At 38.9% G+C, this 22,590-nt stretch overlaps 1 protein-coding gene across 5 annotated transcripts in view; it reads right to left on the bottom strand.

The window, feature by feature from the left end:
- The window catches only part of MEI4 (meiotic double-stranded break formation protein 4), a 230,445-nt gene that overhangs the window by 188,385 nt on the left and 19,470 nt on the right, over nucleotides 1-22,590 (bottom strand). For all 5 annotated transcript variants that reach the window (XR_009702933.1, XR_009702934.1, XM_061207358.1 and 2 more), the window contains exon 2: nucleotides 11,044-11,289. Coding sequence is in view for 3 of the 5 variants with exons in the window: in XM_061207358.1 (XP_061063341.1) it covers nucleotides 11,044-11,289 (246 nt within the window). In the remaining 2 variants the exon portion in view is untranslated. The remainder of the gene's footprint in view (nucleotides 1-11,043; nucleotides 11,290-22,590) is intronic.

The raw sequence follows: 22,590 nt of genomic DNA, 5'->3' as shown, positions 1-22,590 counted from the left end.
CTTCAATAAGTGGTGTTGGGAAAACTGGACAAATACATATAAAAGAATGAAAATAGAACATGCCCTAACACCATACACAAAAATAAACTCAAAATGGATTAGAGACCTAAATGTAAGACCAGACACTATAAAACTCTTAGAGGAAAACATAGGAAGAACACTCTTTGACATAAATCACAGCAAGATTTTTTTGATCCACCTCCTAGAGTAATGGAAGTAAAAACAAACATAAACAAATGGGACCTAATGAAACTTAAAAGCTTTTGCACAGCAAAGGAAACCATAAACAAGACAAAAAGACAACCCTCCAAATGGGAGAAAATATTTGCAAATGAATCAACGGACAAAGGATTAATCTCCAAAATATATAAACAGCTTATGCAGGTCAATATTAAAAAAAAAAAAACCCAATCCAAAAATGGGCAGAAGACCTAAATAGACATTTCTCCAAAGAAGACATACAGACGGCCAAGAAGCACATGAAAAGCTGCTCAACATCACTAATTATTAGAGAAATGCAAATGAAAACTACTGTGAGGTATCACCTCACACCAGTTAGAATGGGCATCATCAGAAAATCTACAAACAACAACTGCTGGAGAGGGTGTGGAGAGAAGGGAACCCTCTTGCACTGTTAGTGGGAATGTAAATTGATACAGCCATTTTGGAGAACAGTATGGAGGTTCCTTAGAAAACTAAAAATAGAATTACCATATGACCCAGCACTCTCACTACTGCACACATACCCAGAGAAAACCATAATTCAGAAAGGCACATGCACCCCAATGTTCATTGCAGCACTATTTACAATAGCCAGGACATGGAAGCAACCTAAATGCCCATCGACAGACGAATGGATAAAGAAGATGTGGTACATATACATAATGGAATATTACTCAGCCATAAAAAGGAATGAAATTGGGTCATTTTTAGAGACGTGTATGGATCTAGAGACCGTCATACAGGGTGAAGTATGTCAGAAAGAGAAAAACAAATATCGTACATTAATGCATATATGCGGAACCTAGATGAACCGGTTTGCAGGGTAGAAATTGAGACATAGATGTAGAGAACAAACGTATGGACACCAAGGGGGGAAAGCGGCAGGGGTGTGGTGGTGGGATGAATTGGGAGACTGGGTTTGACATGTATACACTAATATGTATAAAATGGAAAACTAGTAAGGACCTGCTGTATAAAAAAATAAAGAAAATAAAATTCAAAAATTCAATAACAACAACAAAAAAAAACAAAGAAAATATCTCTAAAAAAAAAAAAAAAAGAATGGACAAATTATACTAAATTCCAGGGGACGTTCTAGATATAATCTGTTACTAGAATAACAAGGGAGGGAGGAAAGATGCTTAAATTCTGCATATTCTGTTTTATTAATAAGTTAGAAAAACTCCAAATACAATTAAAAGTATGTAGAAGTAGAAGGATCAGAGGCATTACTTAAATTTTTACCGGTTTTTTTTTTCACCAAGTGGTTACTTTTCAAATTGATACAAAATGTTAACATTTTGTCTGTATTACATTACATTTTACACAGAAAATCCCACCTTAGCTGGAAAATTATTTCTGCTACAAATATTTACAAGCCTAATCAGAGTCAATAATTTAAAAATCAAGCCAAGGAACGTCTTTTGAAAATCGACTGTGTGTAAGACGGTACTGAATGAAGCACCAAGGGAGGACACAAAGGCAACTTAGTCTTTGTTCTTCGTGTGACTTATTAATTAAAAGAGTAACAAGGAATGTTTAGAGCTGGGCTTTGAAAGCATAAGAACTAGCTTGCTCTGGCAGCAATCTTTTTCTTGTTTACGTCAAAGCACAAAACTTGGCAGACGTGGTCTGAATGAATTAAAAACACACAGGCAATATTTCTCTCTGACTCTGAGAGAAATGGGAGAGAACGAAAACAAGAAAAATTATCACACGCTTACCATGAAATAACTGACGATGTGATAGGACAGATCTGCTGGCGGCTGAGAGCAGCTCCCAGCCTCGGTGTCCCCTTCACAGCGCACACCCCAGCCACGCACTCACCCATGGATTTAATTTTCACACTAACTCTAAGAAAGGCTTACAAGAAATTTAATTTTTAAAAATCACAGAAATGAGGTCTCTAAAACAGGAGATTCAATTGAAAAGACCACAATTTAGGTGCAGCATGAGAAATATGTAATGATGCCCTTCCTCCTGAATGAGGGCTGTATCTCCATATTCCATTTAGGAATTCATTCAAATTCATTTGATAACCAGGTCACCTGGTTCAGCCCTTAGAATCACCCAGAATACAATGCAAGTACCTGTGTTTATAGTTGTACATGAGTGACAGACTTTATTTATGACTCAGTGTTTTTTGTCTTGTTGCCTGCACCATGCTAGCATTCATTGTTGGCAATATATTTCTTTTTAGGTATGTTACATTATATTCTTTTTGAAGGATTGGTAAAATATTATCAGAATTTAAGGTTTTCTACTAGTTTTTAGAATACAGTATATTGCTTCTCCTATGCAATATTTCCCCCTACAATATATCTCCAAAATTACTTGAAACAGATATAAGAAATATTTTCCCCTGCAAAAATGGGAGCTGTCTTATACAACTGTACATCTTATATACAGAAAACATGGCATATATTCAGGATTGCACATAGGATGCTTATGAGGAAGAGACGAGGGAAGTAGGATGGAGGGAGGAGGAGAGGAGAGAGGGGTAAAGAGGGAAGAGAGAAGTTCTCCTAGAACAAGAACATACAATACTCATTCCTTGTATTCCTATTATGCTTACATACATATTTCACTGAACGGTATGGAATAGTATCAAACACGGTTGTTAGAGTCATGTTAATGTTACTATTTTATATTTTTATTCATTTTCTCTAAGTTCTACTACCTGCCTCAGCTCAATCAGGCTCTAAATGAACATTTTCTCAGTTCTTTGGTGACTGAGGGTATCAGCTGGTATTAAGGAATCTTTCAGAGTCTTGCCAACAAATCCCTTGATGTGTGCCATTCGGATGGTTTGACCCCTTTTCTGGAGAGGTCTCATTATGTTCCCTGAACATATATTTCACGTTTATGTGTTTAATTCAGTGGTTTCAGTGGTTCTCAAACTTCAGTTTTCATCAGATCACTGGGGGTCTAGTTAAGCCACAGATGCTGGCTCTCCCGCCAAGGTTTCTGATTCAGGTCAGGGGTGAGGTCTGTAAATCTGTCACATCTCCACCTGATGCTGACACAGCTGGTCTGGGGACCACAGTTTGAGAAATACCTGTTTAAGAAAACACCTTCAAGTACTAGAAAGGCATGGTTCAAGGATGCTACAGGCATCCCACTCCATTTACCATCCATTTAACCTCAGGCAAGTTAGCTAACTTGCTTTCCTCATTCCTTTATCTATACAACCAAAGCAAGAGGTAGGGAGGACTCAGACCAGAGTTGAAACAGCAGGGAAAGAAATGTGAGAATGAGAATCCAAAGGCAGTTTGAAAAAAGAAACAACACAACCAGAAGACATTAGGAAGCAGGGGCGCTGGGTGGGACGGGAGAGCTTTAAAGGGAAGGAACTCCTTGAAGAGCTGCCAGGAATGACTCAGAGAAACACAAATCAAGGGGCAGCGACTCCCTCCTTCAGAAGAGAAGGCGGCTCCTTTTGGGGCCCAGGGCCCAGTCTCTCTGTGTGTGCTCTGTAATTCTTCTAGCTTTAGGGCCCCAAGCCACCTGGGATTCCTTTATTATCTTCCTTTTGTATCTTCCCCTTTCCTCTCTCTGCTAATTGCTTCCCACCAAAGTACCAGTGGGCTAATGTCTTTTCCATCCTAAAGAGAAAACTTTCCCTCCACCTTGCACGCCCCGCCCCCAACTGCCAACCTATCACTTCTCCTTCCTTCACAGACAAACGCCCCACCAGAGATTCCCCAGCCCCGCGGCTCCTCACACTGTGGCCTTCAGAGCAGCGGCACCGAGGTCACCTGGGAGCTTATCAGAAATGCGCAATCTCAAGCCTACTCCCATTTACCCTCATCATCTGATCTCCAGGCTTTGATAATGGAATTGATATTATTCCATTAATTTTCCCACTCCAAACTGTAGTCCACAGCTACCTACCTGGATGCTCTTCACTGCACACTGAACTTATCTAAAAAAACAAATTTTACGATGTTTAGGATCCAAGTACTGAATCCAAAATCCTCAAGGTACTTTCATATTTCTAACAGAATCTTGAAATTTGAAAACCAACAGCAGGGCATTCAAAAAGCACAAATAAAACCTGCAAAAAATTAAATATAATCCTAAATGAAAGGACTAGATTAAAATTTGTTACAGGTTAAACTATTCCAAAAAAATCACAATGAGCAAAGACCCAGGAATACACAAGTACTTTGAGCAGTTTTAGCTTTTGTTCCGCAGAGGGGCCCTCAACGCTGTCACTCTGTTCATTCCGTTTTGATTACATGACTGTGTGCCTGCACAGCCCCCTCAGAGGAGGAGCCCTGATACTCACCCCACCTGAGTGGGTTCCCTTTCCTAGGATGCTGGACCTCGCTCTCTGATTCTCCTTCCATCGTTACAGGGGTCTGGTAGATCTCCAGAAACGACAGATCAGCAAGGCCACTTTGTTCGAGGTATTAACACCCACATAAACCTTTTCTACACATATTCATTCAAAAATGTCACCAAGGAGCCCTTCCATGCCAGGTACTGTGCTAACCTGGGAGTACAGTGGTAATGAGAAAAGACACACTCCCTGCAAGCATGGAGTGTAGGCCCTACGGGGAAGACAGGCTGATTAAACCATTGTAATTTAGCTCAAAAATGCCGTCAACAGTACAGAATATCATGGGGACCCCTAGCAGGGGAATCTGATCTAGTCTAGGCAGGTAGTCAAGGAAGGCAGAAGAGATTTTAAAACTACATCAGCAGAAAAGAATACTGTAGTGCACAACTAGGCCAAAAGGAGAGGGAGGACACATCCTCCAAAGAGAAACCACGTGTGTAAAAGCCTGGGGCTGAGAGAGGACAAGGTGGGTTCAAGTAAGCGGAAGAGATTTCGCATGCCGCCAAGCAGAATGTGGAGGACGCAGTGGTGAGAGGCTGCGCTGGAGAGGGAAGCAAGTACCACGCGGTGGAGAGGCCTGGGGCCCGTTTTATGGGTTGGGGACTTCATCCTAAAGTAAGTGAGAGGACCTGAGACTAGGCTGCAATATGGACTTGAACACAGCAAGGCTACAACCACAGACATGGAGTCCAGTTGGGATTTTTCAGACAAGACCAAGACAGTGGTACTGGGAATGCAGAGAAGTGGAGGGAATCCAGAGATGCACCCCAACTAGGGCATCACCTGGACATGCCAGATACCTACCTGAAACCCAGCTTAGGCTGCATCACACACACAGTGACATTCGGAGCCTGGTACAGGAAGAGCATGGGAGGACGGATGGCCTCTACCTGGAACACTCCACATGTGAGACGCCAGGCTGCCTTGCCCAGGCCCAGCCTCTGGGGCTCCCTCAGGCCTCGTCCATGTGCCAGGACTTGTTCGGCCCTCCTGATTCCCTATCTCCACCATGCCCACCAGAGCCAGCGCCTGTGATGATAAGGAAGGTGTTCACATTTCTAAATTATCGCTGTTACTTTTAAAGCCATTTGATACTCTGAGCTTTTTCAGCCTTAACTTTAATTTCTTTGCATGTTGACAGTGGTCTCTAATATCAAAAGTTTAATTCAGTTTTTATATATAATGAGTAAAGCATTTCTAACGTACAATTATAAATTTACTTTAAATTATTTTACAGACTTTCATTAGAATCCATATTAAATTAAGGGCGTATTCTCTGATGTTTATGTACATTATGCATGTGTGCTTTAAATCAACTGCAATTTTAGGCAAATTCCCATTATTATTATATTTGACAATTTATATTATAGGAGCTCAGGTGAAGAAGGAAATGCTATGCATTCATAGCCCATGCTCTTTCAGCATCTGTAAAACAGGGAAGGTGCCAACATATAAATGCTGAGCTCCACAACTGTGTCTGCAAGTCTGTTATTTGTGGTGTCTCCCCATTATGTGGTCTGGAACAGGGTGAGAAGGAAGGGAAGGGACAGAGGCTGAGTAGGCGGGACCAGAAGAGTGGCAGCCGGGAGCCAAGACAAGCTCCGCGCAGGGTGGTGGTGATATCCAGCCCCTGCTCCGACACCTCACCAGCACCAGTCAGCTAAGAGCCTTTGCCTGAACGCAGACTTACAGGAAATGAGAAGTGGGGTCTGCGGTAGGCGGTGCTCCAGTAATGGGAACAGCAGGGGAGGGTGGACAAACTTGAACAGTGTCAGCAAGAAGGACAGGGAAGCTTCCACAGCCATCTGGTTGGGCTGGTTGCTCCCCAGGACCCCAAACTGAGAAGAGCTAAGTTCAACCTAAACTGACGGTGCTGCCCTGCCCACCACGCTCCCCAGCCCCAAGCCCGTGACACCTGAGCCCCAGATTCAAGGAGTATTTACTAAATAAACAGACAAATCGATGAGTTAATTTGGTTTGATTTTCTTGCACTTTTTTACTTTAGCTAGTTGCTCATCCAGTAACCTATGTATCATTTATGAAGATACTGAGTGCCTGTGCTGTAGGGGAAAAAGCATATGCCTGACAGGACATCCATCTCTGTCCCTCCTGTAAATGCCAAAGCACTGTGCAAGTATTACAGCAACCGTCCAGATCCCACCAGCACATTCACACACACACTCAAAGCTTAGATCTAAATCTGCTCACTGAAGTCCTAGGCCAGTCTTCCCACTAACAAGGCCCCGTGCCTGTCATCACATCCCTTTCAAAACCTGGTCAACATTTAAGAACAACCACTAACGTCTTCCTGGACAATCTCTATGCTCTGTGTCTCCCTCAACTACCTACTCAGACGCCACCTAAATCCTCACAACGTTATAAGGCCATCATTTAACAGGAAGGAAGCTGTTCTAGATAAAAGAACACTTTTTTCTCTCTCTCTCATTTTCTCCCCTATAAATCAAGAAGATTCCTGGGGAAAAAAACAGCTCTCTAATTTATTCATTATCCCCACCACTTCCCCACTCTTTAAGTTAGGATGTGTTCAGTTACAAGGAAGAGAATTACGTGGATAACAGTGGCTTAAACCATTATTTATCTTTAAAAAGAAAATTCCTAATAAAGTAATCCTAGAGTTGCTTTGGCTGGTCAGCAATGACAAGAAGGACCAAGGCTCTTCTCGTCCTCCTGCTTATCATCCTTACCATGTTGACATTAGTTTTTCAATATTGCCACATGGTCGTAAAACGGCTACCGCAGTTCCAGGCATTACATCTTCATGTGGCAGTGCCCATACAGGAAGCAAGTGGTTGAGGTAAAAACATTTTAAAATTGCTATCTTTCACGGGCCTCAATCTCTTTATACAATGAGGTGAATCTTTACCAAAAGCTCTAAAGACTCCTCTTCAGCTTCCACTACCCAACCATAGAACAATACTGGCAAACAAGTCTAAGCCTTTCATAGATTAACCCACTAGACATGGGCACATGTCTGTCAAAACAAAATTGGAGTGTTTTAGTGAAGAAGAAGGAAGCTGGCTATTGAGTAGACAGCTAACCTGTCTGTCACACATCACCCAGAAGGTTTTAAGAAATGTGACACCAAATGTCTGGGCTTCTTTGATCCATCCTCCCTCCCTCCTTCCTCCCTTCCTTCCTTCCTTCCATCCTTCCTCTAATAAGAAGCATTTAGGTAAAATTAAAATGTGGCATAATTCCAAGAGCAAGTTCTATTTATCCCTTCTCTATATAGTCTAGCCCCTTAATAAATACAATAAAGAAGACTATTTCCCTTTAAGAAGCTATAGAAAAATATATCAGAATAAAGAAATAGCTGAGTTCCTGAAATGCTATATAAACCATATCATACTTCCTTATTTGTTTACTTTGCCATTTCAGCCCTGCTTTATCTAATTCTGGGTTGTTCGGTTGCTTCAATGGATAGCTGATGCTGTAGATTAAGTTCCCCAGCCTCTCAATCCATCAGGAAGGATTCCATTCACCATTTTTTGAGGGCCTGTGGTCTCTGAACACTGGAGAACATGCATGTGTAAAGAAACACATAATATAAATACACAAAATATAAAAACACCTATAAAATAGTTTGATTTTCAGCGATGGAGTTTTCTTAGAGCAAGGCATGTCAGTCTTTCAAATCATACATCTTTAAAAACCAGCTATGTTCCTCCTTTATTTTCCTATCAATCTAATACCCTCCCTTTCTTAGGTTTTTTTGCCTTTCCCCTTTAATACTGACTCTATGTATCTGAATCTATCCATTTATTCCTCATTTTTCAAGTTCAAGCTAACAGATGGAGAGTCAGACTACTTCCAAACATCTGCACTGAAATGCTTTACCTGCAACTCTCGCTGTGAGTAAAAGAGATTTTAATTACATGATATTTGAAAATTCCTCTCACAGGCCCTGTCAGTGAAAGATTTCAGTGTACAAACAAGTCATCGTGGAGGCTCTCACCGTTAGGTCCACTCACGTCCCAAACAAATCACACACCCCACCGTATCGGTGTTGTAAACAGACCCTTGATGGTAAACAACAGTTCTGATACCAGGGATGTTTATGATATTCACAGTTCAATATAACTGGGAATTTTTACGTGTGTGCCATTATATCAGTCATATGACTGCACAAAAAAAGTTAAAAATAATTATGTTTGCCATTCACAGATATTCTCACAGAGGCCATTGCCTAGAAAGACTAAAATGTGGCTCTAAATCATGTAACACTGTTTCTGCTCACACAGTGATGAGACTTAGTAACACCATGGGTATTGGGCTAGCAGGGTTTTCCTGAACCTAGCAAGTACACTACTACCACCCATGGCAGGCACCAGCCCACTACACCTGCACATCCTAATACGACAGTCACACTCTTTCCAACGGCTCCTTTCCCTCTGCCCACCCTGCAGTGTTGGAACCTGCAGCCTCCCCGTCAAAGCTGCACCCTCCCCGTAGCCTCATCCATAGTGATAACTTCACTATCACTTAAATACCAAGAAATCCTCACTGTCAGTCTATATTTCCAGTCTGCTCATCCCCTTTGAGACTCAGGACCATACTTCTACCTTCCTTCTAGGTAATGCCTATATACTCAGGGATATGTTCAGAACACTCTCGGACAGACCTGGACTCAACCCGTTATCCTATAAGCTTTCTTCTGTGTTCACTATCTGGATTCAAAGCATCGCAATCAATTTAATGAACAAGGACTAGAAACCTCAATTATCCTACACGCCTCCAGCTCCCTTAAAACCCCCTCTTAACCCATTCACAAACTTCTGAAGTTTCTACTCTGAAACTGTGCATTTTGGTTCTCCCTATCACAGATCTAGTTCAACGCATCACTCTTCACGTGGCCTTGGTAAACCCTGTTAGAACCTGCCTCCTTGCCTCCAAACACTGCCACAGCCAAAGCATCCTCTACGCTCCACTTCATCTGACAAATATGGATTGAGCGCCTTCTGTGAGGCAGGCTTTGGGGTGGGTATTGAGGAGAGAGTGGTGAGCAAATCAAAGACCCTCTCCTCAGCAAACCCAGACTCAAGTCAAAGAGATCAGGCAGCAACCAAGTAAGCAAACAGATGCATAACCCATAGGGGGGTGTTTGGGTAAAAAATAACTGTGAGTGGTGCTATACATGTAGTGATCACTGAGCAGGGGTCACTTAGAATAAGACCTCTAGGAAGGGAAGAGGCAGCCACACGTCAAAGAGACGAGCATAGCACAGATCCGAGGCAAGAAGAGCCTGCAGAGGCTGGAAGGACGCCCAGGGAGGCTGGAGCTGTGTGCACAGAGGGGAGGGTATATGCGCGCAGGGGAGCAGAGGTGAAATCACCATGGCGTCAAGAGCCACGGCCACAAGGGGGAATCTAGTGCGAGGCACAACGGGAAGTCAGGGAAAGGTTTTAGGCAAAGGAGTAACACGATCTGATTTCCATTTTCAAATAATCGGCAGAATTACGTTTCATAATCATAATGTGAGGGTCAGGCCTCTGAGTCAAAAAGGTGAACGGCTCCTGACAAAGGAGGTGCCCACGTGCTCTGGTTTGTCCTAGCGGGTCCTGGTCTTCCCTGCTGTCCTCGTGTCATTATTACAGTCCCCCTTGCACTCTCTCTCACGGGTTCTATGGAGATCACACATTGTTTGGCCAACTCATTGATAAGGAACATTCCTCAGGCTGACATCCAAAGCCCTTCTGAACCTGGTTCCCACTCACCTCTCTGCCTCTCCCTGTCAGATCTCTACCTTACGGTGTTCTGGGCTCTGGGATGTCCCGCTGGCCATGGTGAATGGGGCATATATTCTCCCTGCTGCCCAGCTCACGCTCCTGCCTCTTGCTGCAGGCTCTGACCACCTCACTATTATGGACAGACCTGCGAGGGCCAAACCTGAGAAGCCTTTCCAGAAACCAGGCAGAATGAATGGCTTCCTACTCTGCACTTTGTCACTGTCTCTATGATAACGTTCATCACAACTGGGTTAATTACCTATAGGTCTGTTTTCCCTGCTAGAATGGTAGGTACTTCACGGTAAGGGCAGCACCTCTCTCTATGTGTTTTTGGGTAATCACCACCCACTGCATGCCTGGTCCAGAGCTGGTACTTGATACAGGGCTGCTGGATGAATTATGTAATATAAAAGCAACATAAAATACAGAGTAAAATAATATGGATGAGTGAGATTTTTAAATTAATTTCTCCAGTAAACTTAAAGTATTATTGCCTTTGCATCTAGAAAATTTATTCTCCAACTTCATCCCCATGTGCAATGCAGCCCCATCCACTAGAAAGTGACAATAAGCTTTTCATGAATGATTAGAAGTAAAAAATCTTTATAGAGTAAGAAGAAGAAGTCTAATTTTAGGAAACTAAACAACGGTGTCTTGGTAATAAATTTCTAAATAACTGTGAAGCCGAAATAAAACAGGTTGATACATCCCCAGGGTTCATCCACTCACCACTCTCAAATGATCCTGAACAAATCCTGCTCAGAAGAAGTTTTTGACGTAATTGCAGAACTTCAGCTTCCCAGGCTTTGACTTTTTCTCTCCATTTTGATTCCTGCCCAGACACCATCCTTGCAAGATGCTCTGTGTATTCTCTGCTGCTTTTGTCTGCTGGTTTTGAGCGGATAATTGCCAAGGCCAGAGCCAGCTTTGAAGTTCTCAAATACCATGCTTGATCATCCATCCTGGCTTTTGTCCCTATCATGTAATAAGAAAAAAAAGTTACAGAAATTCCTTGCAGTACATTTAATTTGCTCAAAATTGATTTTGCAGAATAACACTAATTAATAAGTTTACAACTTGAAACCAAGTAGCAGAAAAATTTCTCAGGAACTGAAGACAGTTTGAAAAAAACATGCAGAAGAGAAATGCAAACACATGCACATTAAGTGTATTAAGATTCAAGACAGTAGGTGCGGATAATCTGACAATTTCCTGGAATGCAAAAAACACAAATTAATTCATTTAGTGGTTTCTAACCAGAGACACACATTGAAATCTCTGAGGGAGCTTTTTAGTATATATACCTGGTCTCATCTCTCCAAAATTCTGATTCGGCAAATCTGGGGTAGGACTGAGGCTTTTATATCTTACAGAGAGTTCACTGTGTAATCAGAATCACTAAATTATATCCTTCATTTAAATGTAAGCCCTTCTACTCCTCTAATCCACTCTAAGTATTGAAGTCAGTGCCCCCCAATCCTGAATTCCTTAGTGAACCTTTACCCACTATTCCTGCTTCTCACCAAGCCCCTCTAATCTATATGTAGAACAATCTTTCAAATATTTGCATCATTTTAGCTGTCACTCTTCTCTGACTCCACACCTCCAAAGCTTTCCAACCGCCACCGTGAGGACACTTTTCCAAACCAACACTGTGCCACAGTCTGACAATTATGAGGACAACATGACACTACGTTCATTGGTTTAATACCAATGAATATTCATTGGTTTAATACAAATGAAGTATAAGCCCCTGTGGACCTCCACCATGCTTTACTGAATTTAGGGGCTTTGCACATAAAACATGCTACATAAACATTTTTAATGAATGGTTAAAAAGTACAATGGTGCAGAAAATTCAGGACTTTGAGTTGCCACATCTACCTACTAACATAATTTCGAATTCCGCACTTCCAACTTCATTTCCTTCAGTTTCTCAAGGCTATTCTCCACCATGGTTGGATCACAGTCATACAAATAGATGTACACAGCCCAATGTCATTCCCATTCACTTCTCTGCTCGTGAATTTTCCCCAATTATGATGCCCTGACAGTCTCACAGCTGCCAAGGCCCTGTGTACGCCTTTCAAAGAACAGCTTGAAAGGCTCCATATCCAGTCTTACCAGATGTATTCCCACCCTCTACAATGAGTACCTATCTGATATCCTATAAATTTTCACTGAAAATATACAATCTAACAGGCAGCATAATGCTGTTTTATTATAATCAGAGATGAACACAAGAATGCATGTACAATATGTTCATTACAGGATTATTTATAGTATTTAAAACTGGGACCAACAACCAGTTAAGTAAATAATCATATACCATACAAATGATAATTACACATCCATTAAATACTGAATTTTCAGAGATATTTTTATTAGCATGGGAAAGTGTTAATGGTGTGCTGAGGGAAAAACAGTGAGTTCATGAAATTATATGTAAAATCCAATTATGTACAAAAATTAAGTAGGACTTCCCTCTACTGTAGAATTATTACTGATTTTTTCTCATATTTCTCTACATTTTCCTGAATTTCTGCATTGAATATATATCTACTATAATCAGAAAAAAATTTATAAAAAATGGATTTCTAAAAGCAAAATAACAGCTGCCATTTTCCAAACTTTCGCAGCTGGAGAATACACCAAGGGCTAGATACTGTTAAGATGGACAAACTGATAAGAGTTACAGCTCCACGTATTTTAGCTTTCACAGCAACCATTTCACTTGGCTGGTTCATCCTCCATCTGTCGTGTCGGCGACAGGGAGCAGGAGAATCCACCTCTCAGCGCATCACAAAGGCACGCTGTGCAGGAAGCACACAGGAATGGATGCCTCTCCCTAAGGAAGGTTAACACTCATATACAACAGTACTGACAGAAGATAACAACGGTAATAGTAATAATAATAATGTGACCTATTTAAAGTGTTTCTGTTAGAAAAGAATCTGACATTCAATTATGAATGGTGGGAATCTTGGCTAAAAAAAAAAAAAAAAAAGAAGAAAACAGTTTATTAGCGTAAGAGGACAAACTTCTCCGATAATAAAACACAGCAAACTCCCTGTCATTTTGCGGACATATTTAATTAATTGATTCAAGCAAGCTGATTAATTAAATGTTCTGATTTTTAAGTCATCATATGTGATTTGTTAATAGTCTTAAAACCATGTTGAGTATCATTGAATGGAAAAAAGATCGAATTATAAAGTCTTTCTGGATCATAAATATCCCAGGGTCACTTTTCTGAACATTAATCAGAAAGAAATGTATCATAAATAAGCAGAATACTACCACTAACAGACATCTTTGGTACAGACTTCTATGGTATAAATCACACTCAAAACACACACAGAACTACAACCTACACCCAAACAGAGCAAGCTTTTAAACTCCTTCCTCATGTTTTTTTTTTTTTTTTTTGTATGTGTGTATTATAAATATATGCCTTCTTTATTTTAGGATAGCATTCCTATCCTCAAAGTGCCATTTGCAAGGTGAAGATAATTCTATTTCCCCTAAAATTTCATGGAGAAAAAGATGAGCTTCCTAGATATATCCTCTGTTTAACTGAGAAAAAAAAGCAGTAGTAACTTTCAGAAAGACTTTTGTATATTCAATTTATGCTCAAATAATTATACTAAATAATTAAAATGAACATTTAATGTTCTCCAATAAGGTAGCTAGTGTCTTTGAATTCTTAATAGCTTAAAATATAAAATTTTAACAGTCTTTTTAGAATAGTGCATTTGATCAAATGGGCTTTCTTTTTCTTGCATTTGGGAACAGTCCTCACCATAACAAAGTCCCCCACTGGGCTACGGAAAAATCTAGTCATATTCCCTCTGTCCTCTACTCTCCTTCAGGCATGCGTGCAGAAACAGCTACTCAGCAAACAGTATTTTAGCAATTTTTATCTACCCTATTTCTGCTACCCTCATTTTCCCCTACTGAACTTAAATTTGTTATCAACTAACCAATTCTCTATACTGTCAAAACTGTTTTAAATTATAATCCTGAATTATGAAGTTAGTTCATCTCCAAGATCATTGACGAAAATTCTATGAAGAGCCCCAGATCACTCATATATAAGAGTAATGGAAGTTTAAATTAGATAACCATTCAGGAGAATATTTTCCTAATGTGTGCCAAACATCTTCAAAACATTTATCCCCCTCTGGCCCAGCAATACAAGCCCTAAGATTTTATCTTAAAGAAATGACCAGAGCTACAACAAAACTTTATGCCCATAGATGGTCTTACAGGATTATTTATAACTACCGAAAAAAAACAAAAACAAAACAAAACAAAACTTGTCACCAGCTTGAACATCTAACAATCAAAATGTATTAATTAAATTGTCACATATTATACAATTTAATTGAAAATGTTTTTGAAAACATTTAAAAGTATGGGAAAATATTTCCCACATGATGTTAACTACAGATGCAAATGTTAACTACTAAATGCAAAACCACAATGAGATAACACCTCACACCTGTCAGAACATCTATCATGAAAAAGAACACAACAAATGTTGGCAGGGATGTGGAAAAAAGGGAATCCTTGTACACTGTTGGTGGAACTGTAAATTGGTGCAGCCACTATGGAACAGTATGGAGGTTTCTCGAAAAACTAAAAATAGAACTATTGTAATGACCCAGCAATTCCACTCTTGGGTATATATCCAAAAACAAAAACAAAAATAATTCAAAAAGATACATGCACCCCAATGTTTATAGCAGCATTGTTTACAATAGCCAAGATATATGGAAAGCGACCTACGTGTCCATCAACAGATGAATGGATAATGAAGATGTGGTACATATATATACAATGGAATACTACTCAGCCATAAAAAAGAATGAAATTTTGCCATTTGCAGCAACATGGATGGACTTGGAGGATATTATGCTAAGTGAAGTTAAGTCAGACAGAGAAAGACAAATACTACATCACTCATGTGTAATCTAAAAAAAGACAACAAACTAGTAAATATAACAAAAAACAAGCAGATTCACAGATATAGAGAACAAACTACTGGTTACCAGTTGGGGGGAGGGGCAGTATAAGGGTAGGAGAGTGGGAGGTACAAACTATTGGGTGTAAGATCGGCTCAAGGATGTATTGTACAACACAGGGAATAGAGCCAATATTTTGTAGTAACTGTAAATGGAGTGTAATGTTTAAAAACTGTATAAAAATAAATAAATTTTTAAGAAGTTGAAAAAAAAAGAGTAAATGCAATAAAATCAGAAAAAAAAATGAAATAACCACACATTAAACATGCTCAGAAATGTTTAACTGTCCAAGTGCTTTCAGAATTGAGGAAACACAGCCAACGGAATGAGAATTCTGCCTCCTAGGTTTTCTAGTCTCCCTTCCTGATCAGCCTTCACCAAATTCTACTAATGAAACCAAGTCCCCCTAAAACGGAGTTTCCTTACCGAGTTTATTACTAATCTCTCTATCCAAATCTTTATTCCCTTTCTTGTCCCCTCTGATCTCTGTCCTGTGCTAACTGAACACTAATCAACCAGAGTCAGATGACTAAGATTGCTGCTGCCAATAACAGCGTTAATGTCCTAAAATTGCTCTAACAGGTATCATCATTAACGTACAAACTCAGGTTGTTTCTCCTAACAGGCCCCTAAGCCGTGGACCACCTGGCCAGAGAATAATAAACCAGAGTCATCCTGACCCCTGAAACTATGATTAAGGACTAAGAAATATCACAGAAATGTCACAAAACAATGATTAATCCCTGCACCTTTGTTCTTTGCCTTTAAAACATCCCTAACTCAAAGACCAAGCTAAAGCGGATCTGAGGCTTGTCTCCCATTCCCTTGCCTGGTGCCCTGCAATAAATGCTGTGCTTTCCTTCATAACCTGGGGTCAGTAGACTGGCTTTGCTGCACATCGGGTGAGTGGACCCAAGTTTGGTTCGATAACACTTAGCCTGTGGACTTCAGATCTTTCCATGTCCATAGGAGATGCATGTCCTCGTTAGATGTGTTTTGTGTTCCTTCTAATTCAAAATACACAGTGGATTTTGGCAGTAGTGGGGGCAGAAAAACTTTCCAGTGTGACTAAGCAGCAAGCTACGAGCCACTGTATCCCCAGTGCCATGATAGCTGACTGGCTCATAGCAGGCATTCTACTGAGTACTTGAAGGACTGAATGAGTGAGTGAATATATCGGTGCTGGTCAGGCAGTCACAGAGGGCTGCTTGGCCAGCTCTTATCCCCGGCACTCAGCTAGTCTTTGTTAACTACATACTAGGGAGAATGGCACTGCAGGGAGAATGGATTAGGAGGGGAATTTAATTAGTTAACCTGAAGGTCACATCTGTCTCTCTTCACTTTACAAAGCATCCTTTCTTGACTACCTCCAATGAGTCTACTCCCTCTAAACTTATGCCTTTCTAGAGTATACCCTTAAACTTTCACCAGTATAACTCCTGAGTAAAGAAAATACAAGACAAAATCTAGTTCATACACAGGTTTAGGTCAGAGGGTAAGCTATAAGGAAGAAAACCAGATTTTATCTCATGTGAACCCTATGATAAATACTTGCTTTCCCAGTAAAGCAAGAAACTGAAGAACATTGGCTGAACATTCCCTAAATGACTGAGCTGACTACGATAAGACAAGCCTGGATGTTGGAGGAGATCCCAAGGACCATAATGCCATATGCATTTATCAAATACCAGTCTGGGGACAGCTGAGCTATGGCAATGCCAGAACTGTAAGACATTACAAGACTTTTTCGACAGGTTCAGTAAAGTTTGGACAAGGCCTAACATGCACTTTTTAGATCAGATCCAGCTGACAAATTCTCTAATTACTCTTATAGTTTCAGCACATACCGTACTGTGAATTGTTCTGCAGATTAACATCATGTGAAATTTTACATAAAAGAATCAGGAGTTCCTCAAGATTTCAAATTCCTCCACTTTAATTATTAAGGGGGTCTTTAAAGCCTTCTCAGCAAAGAGTCTGTGCATAACAAGAGGCTTAGAAAGATAAAAGGATACTTGCTTTTTTTCTTTCTGTTTCATTCCCATCATAACAGGCCAATTACCTGTAATCTTCCTCTTGTTGAAAGAATTAATTAAACATACATTTAAATTGTCTACAGAGTCTCTTAACATGGTTTTCTTTTCATGCAACCCCCCAACTCTCACCTTTTGATTCCTCAATGCCTCTTTTTTGTCATAGAAAAGATTTTCTCTGGATTCTGGCAAGAAATACTGCAGAATTTCACACAGGAAAAGTGCATCACACACATTTCATAAGTCAGCAAAAAGTACACTGATTCAGAAATGTAGAGTCATGTATATTCAGCACAATCAGTAATCATCTTCCATTATGCAAATCCACAGAAGGAACGGGGATCTGATACGTACTATTAACACGTATTTAGAAAATAAATTGGAAGAATTATTGGTAATTCCTAGTTCCTAGCTACTTCACACATTGATAAAGACATAATCCTTTTCACAAAAACAATCATATTATTCTATTAAAAAGTCTGATAATCTACATAACTCAAATTCACAAACTGCACAAATTTGGAATCTTTGTTAGTCAGAAAATGAGGAAGACTGTAGAATGAAGCCAGAAACCAAAGAAACCACCAGAAGAGGCAACTGAGAGAGGATCAGCCAATCCCAGGAGAGAGAGAGGAGCAGCTGGGACCACTGAGCCAGGGCCTGAGCTTCAAGGAAAACAGAAGACTAAAGAGGGAAGATGGTGAGCACAGAGTACCCTGCAAAAGGTAAAAGGCCCTATCCAAAGAAGTCCCCTTTTGTAAATGACACATTAGGAAATAAGATGTGTTTTCACCACGCCATCTTAGACTTCACTTGTGCACTTGAAATGTGAACTCAAGGAAGCACAAGCAGCCGCACAGAAACATTTTCTTTAAGGCTCATCTTAACTCTGAAGAAGTGCCCTAATTCCCATCTATCTCACTCATGTAAGTCTCACCAAGGAGACCACCACAAATTTCACAGAGCAACTGACAACGCTCCATGGCCTCTCACAGGGTCTCATTTCACAAGTTAAGTCTTTATTAAGTAGAAAGTTCTTTTGCTTTCTACTTAGATTTGCATTTAAAATGTTGATAGATTAGAGTTCTACTTTTTTACTTGCCTTAGAATGGCCCACAAAAAAGGGAGACCGTTTCACAGATATTGAGCACTTTGATGCTACACATCCTCTAGCACTTGATGTTCTTTGCCCTTCTGTCCCTTTAAACTCAGCCCCTCAACTTGCTGCAGACAACAAAGACAGAGGCAATGTAGCCCTTGCTGTAGGGAAGCCATCACTCAGGACTGGTCCTCATGCTTTCCTCTACAGTGTGCATTTCTACCTGCTTCTGCCCAGACTCTCAACCTAGTCCTACTGTTCCTCCAAAATCAGACAGTGACAAATATCTATATCAATATAATGCTCTTCTCTACCAAGAACCTGTCAATTCACAGGATCCATACTACTTCCCCTCTTTCCCTCTGAGTACTACTGTAACCCTTAACCAACTAAGGAATATCAGAAGGAGGAGCAGGCTATTCCAAAAGATCAGCATGCAACCCTCTAGGGGAACAAAAGACAGAATAAGGCACATGTCTCTGGGTACCAGGTGAGGGAATGGGGCAGGAATTGGTTCCCGGCTTTCCTCCCATCATTGTAACCAATACCTACCTCTACCCATGAAACAGGAACCTTTCAAGGTCAAAGGCATCAGCAATCCTGTGGCTTAACAACTGCTGTCTAATTTTCCCAGGCAACTATACCACACTTTCCAAACTCCCTATTTCTTCTACCATCAGAACTTGCCTTCCTCCTTAAAATTTAGACCTGACCAACCTGAGATTACCAACCCAAACAAAGTCATGATAGCTAAGAATTGGCCTCATGATGATACCATGGCCAGGTCTGAACCTTGGTGCCCATGGAAAATATAGGCAGAACAGCAGCTGCAGAGGCATCTTTTTTTTTTTCTTTTAGTAATATCATTTGTAGTAAGAATTTCTAGAACCTCTTTTATTATGCTATGCTATGGCCATGAAAGAGGCCTTTTATTGAAAATAATATCAATCTACTTCATCTTCTAAATGGTATACTCCAACAAAAACTAGACTTAGCTGTATCAGGAGTTCAATTTTACTCCAGGGTAATCAAGTAAAGCCATTTGTTTAAAACCATAGGAATTTCCCAAAGTAACTCAGGCTGTAAAAGAAATTCAGATCTTTAACTCATCATGGTTTCTGTATCTATTTGTCCTTTCAATTACTATAAGAAAATTGTAAGATTTGGGTTTTACTCCCTTACTAATTTTTCTGAAATAAAGAAAACAAAGGAGGATCATTAATTTACACATATATTTGGCAATTTACCTCAAAGTAAAACTTTTACCTGGATGCTCTACCTAAGTTATTTGATTTGTGTCCAAAGGGCTAAATTGAAAATACGTAGGTTAAAGCAATTAACTATTTTCAAACAAATATGGGCTGAAAGTAACTGAAAATGCAAACAGTAAACATAAGAAATCTGCAACAGGTATGTTAATGTCAGACAAAAGAAACTTCATGACAAGAAAATATTACCTGAGATGTAGAGGAACATTTCATAATAATTTAAAAAGGTCAATTAATCATGAAGATTAACAATCCTAAATCTGTATGCACATAAAAGCAATAACAGAACTTCCAAATATATGAAGCAAAAATTGAAAGTACTTAAGGAAGAGAAGGACAAATCCACAATCATATGCGAAGATTTTAACACATTTCTTTCGGTAATTGGTAGAATAACTAGACTTTGAATAAAATGATGATTATATAAGATTTGAAAAATACTACCAACCATCTTGAACTCACTGGTATTTATAGAACATTACGGCTTACAAATGCAGATGTATGCATATTCTTTGCAAGTTAACATGGGACGTTCAACAAGACAAATCATATGCTGAGACAAAATAATTCTCCTTAAATTTCAAGACAGAAATCTTACACAATATGTTCTCTAACCATAAGAAAAACAATTAGAAATTTTCTAGAAAATCTCTCAACTATTTGGAAAATAAACAATACATTTCTAAATAAAATAGGGGACAAAGAAAAAATTGTAAATGTAATTAGAGTACTTTGAAAGCATATTTCAAACTGAAAACACAGCATATCAAAATTTGAAGGAGGAAGCTAAAAGAGCCTGTAAAGGAAATTTTATTTTAAATAAATACTTATCTTTATAAAAGAAAAGGAGTTTAAATTCAATGACCTACATTTCCACCTTAGAAAATTAGAAAAAGAATAGCAAATTAAAACCAGAGGAAATAGAAGGAAGGATGTCATAAAGACATAATCAGAATGCAGTTAAATAGAAAATAAACAATTTTTAAAAGGCAAAAGCTATTTTTTAAAGACTAATAAAATTGATAAATGTGTAGAAGGAATTATCAAGAAAAAAGAGAAATAACACCAATCATATCATGATCAGGAGTAACAGAAGTGATTTCACTATATATCCCTTCAACCATTAAAAAAGCAAAATTATGAACAATTTATTTTAATAAATTTGAGAAGTTATGATGAAATAAATACATCTCTTGAAAAAAAATATACTGACCAACACTGATAAAAGAAGACAAAGAACTTTGGGGAGCCCTATACCTATTAAAGAAATTCAATGTTTACTAAAAACCTCACCCACACTCATACAAAAATTCCATTCCCATATGGTTTCACTACTAGATTCTAGTTAACAACGAAAGAATAAATTGTACTAAGTTTATATCTTTCAAAAACTATGGGAATTCCCTGGAGGTCCAGTGGTTAGGACTCTGCACTTCCACTGCAGGGAACACAGGTTCAATCCCAGGTCAGGTAACTAAGATCCCGCAAACCGTGTAGTGTGGCCAAAACACACACACACACAAAACAAAACAAAACAAAAAACTAATGGAAGGAGGGCAGAACAAACTTCATAAACTCTTTCTGTGAAAAACAGAAGAAAGAGAAAACACCACACATTGTTTTATAATTTGATATGTATACTGGTATAACCCTGATACTAATATTACAAAAATATTACAGGGGAAAAAATAAACACTACAAACCAATATATGTAATGAACAAAGATTCAAAAATCCTTTACACAATACTAGCAAATCAAACAGCAATTTATAAAAAGAGTAATCATCATCACCAAGGAGAGTTTTTCCAAGAATGCAAGATTACTTTAACATTCAAAAATCAATCACTGTAATTCAACATATTAACAAAATAAATTATTTTAAAAGAACTTATGATCATCTTAATAGTTTCATAAGAAACATTTAAAAAATTCAAACTGATTCGTGATAAAAAAAAAACTTCTTCATAAACAAACAAAAACAAAAACCAAAAGAATAGAACAGAACTTACTCACTGTGATAAAGTTCTACAAAAGTGCACAGGAAATATTATACTTAATGATGAAACACTGAATGCCTTACCACTAAGACTGGAAATACAACAAGCATACCCACTCTTCCCAACTCTATTAAATACTTTACTGGATATAACAGGGAGTAGAATACAGAAAAAAGTAAGAAGATATATAGATTGGAAATAAAGAAGTAAAATTCTACTTATTAATATAGAGCATGAATGTCTACAGAAAACCCTCAGGAAGCTGAGAACAAACAATTATTAGAATTTATGAATGAATTTAGCTAGGTGTCAGGACACAAGGTCAATATGCAAAAATCCATTTAAGTCAGAATAATAATAATGATGATGATGATGAATAAATTTAACAGCAGATGTGAAAGACTTCTACCTTGAAATCTATAAAACATTGTCCAGTAAAATTGAAGACCTTAATAAATCAAGAGATGTACAATGTTCATTGACTAGAAAACTTAACATTACTAAGATCGTAATTCTCCTCAAATTGACCCATATAAACAATCCTAAATTAAAATTCTAATCAACTACATTGTAGAACTTGATAAATTAATTCTAAGTTTCATACTGAAATTAAAAAAAAAAACTAGAATAGCCAAAATAATCTTGAAAAAGAACAAAGCCGGACAAATCAAACGGCTTAACTGCGACACAATATACAGACAAAGCAATCAAGACAATGTGGTATTAGAACAATTATAGACAAATATATCGATGGAACAAAATAGCGAGTTTAGAACTAGATCCACATTTTTAGAGTCAATTCATTTTTGACAATGGCAATTGGGAAAGTAAAGTCTTTTCAACACACAGTA

The sequence above is a fragment of the Eubalaena glacialis genome, chromosome 12 (genome assembly GCF_028564815.1).
Source record: "Eubalaena glacialis isolate mEubGla1 chromosome 12, mEubGla1.1.hap2.+ XY, whole genome shotgun sequence".
Classification (NCBI taxonomy): Eukaryota; Metazoa; Chordata; class Mammalia; order Artiodactyla; family Balaenidae; genus Eubalaena; species Eubalaena glacialis.
The sequence above is the reverse complement of the archived record's forward strand: the minus strand, read 5'-3'. Positions and strand labels throughout refer to the sequence as shown.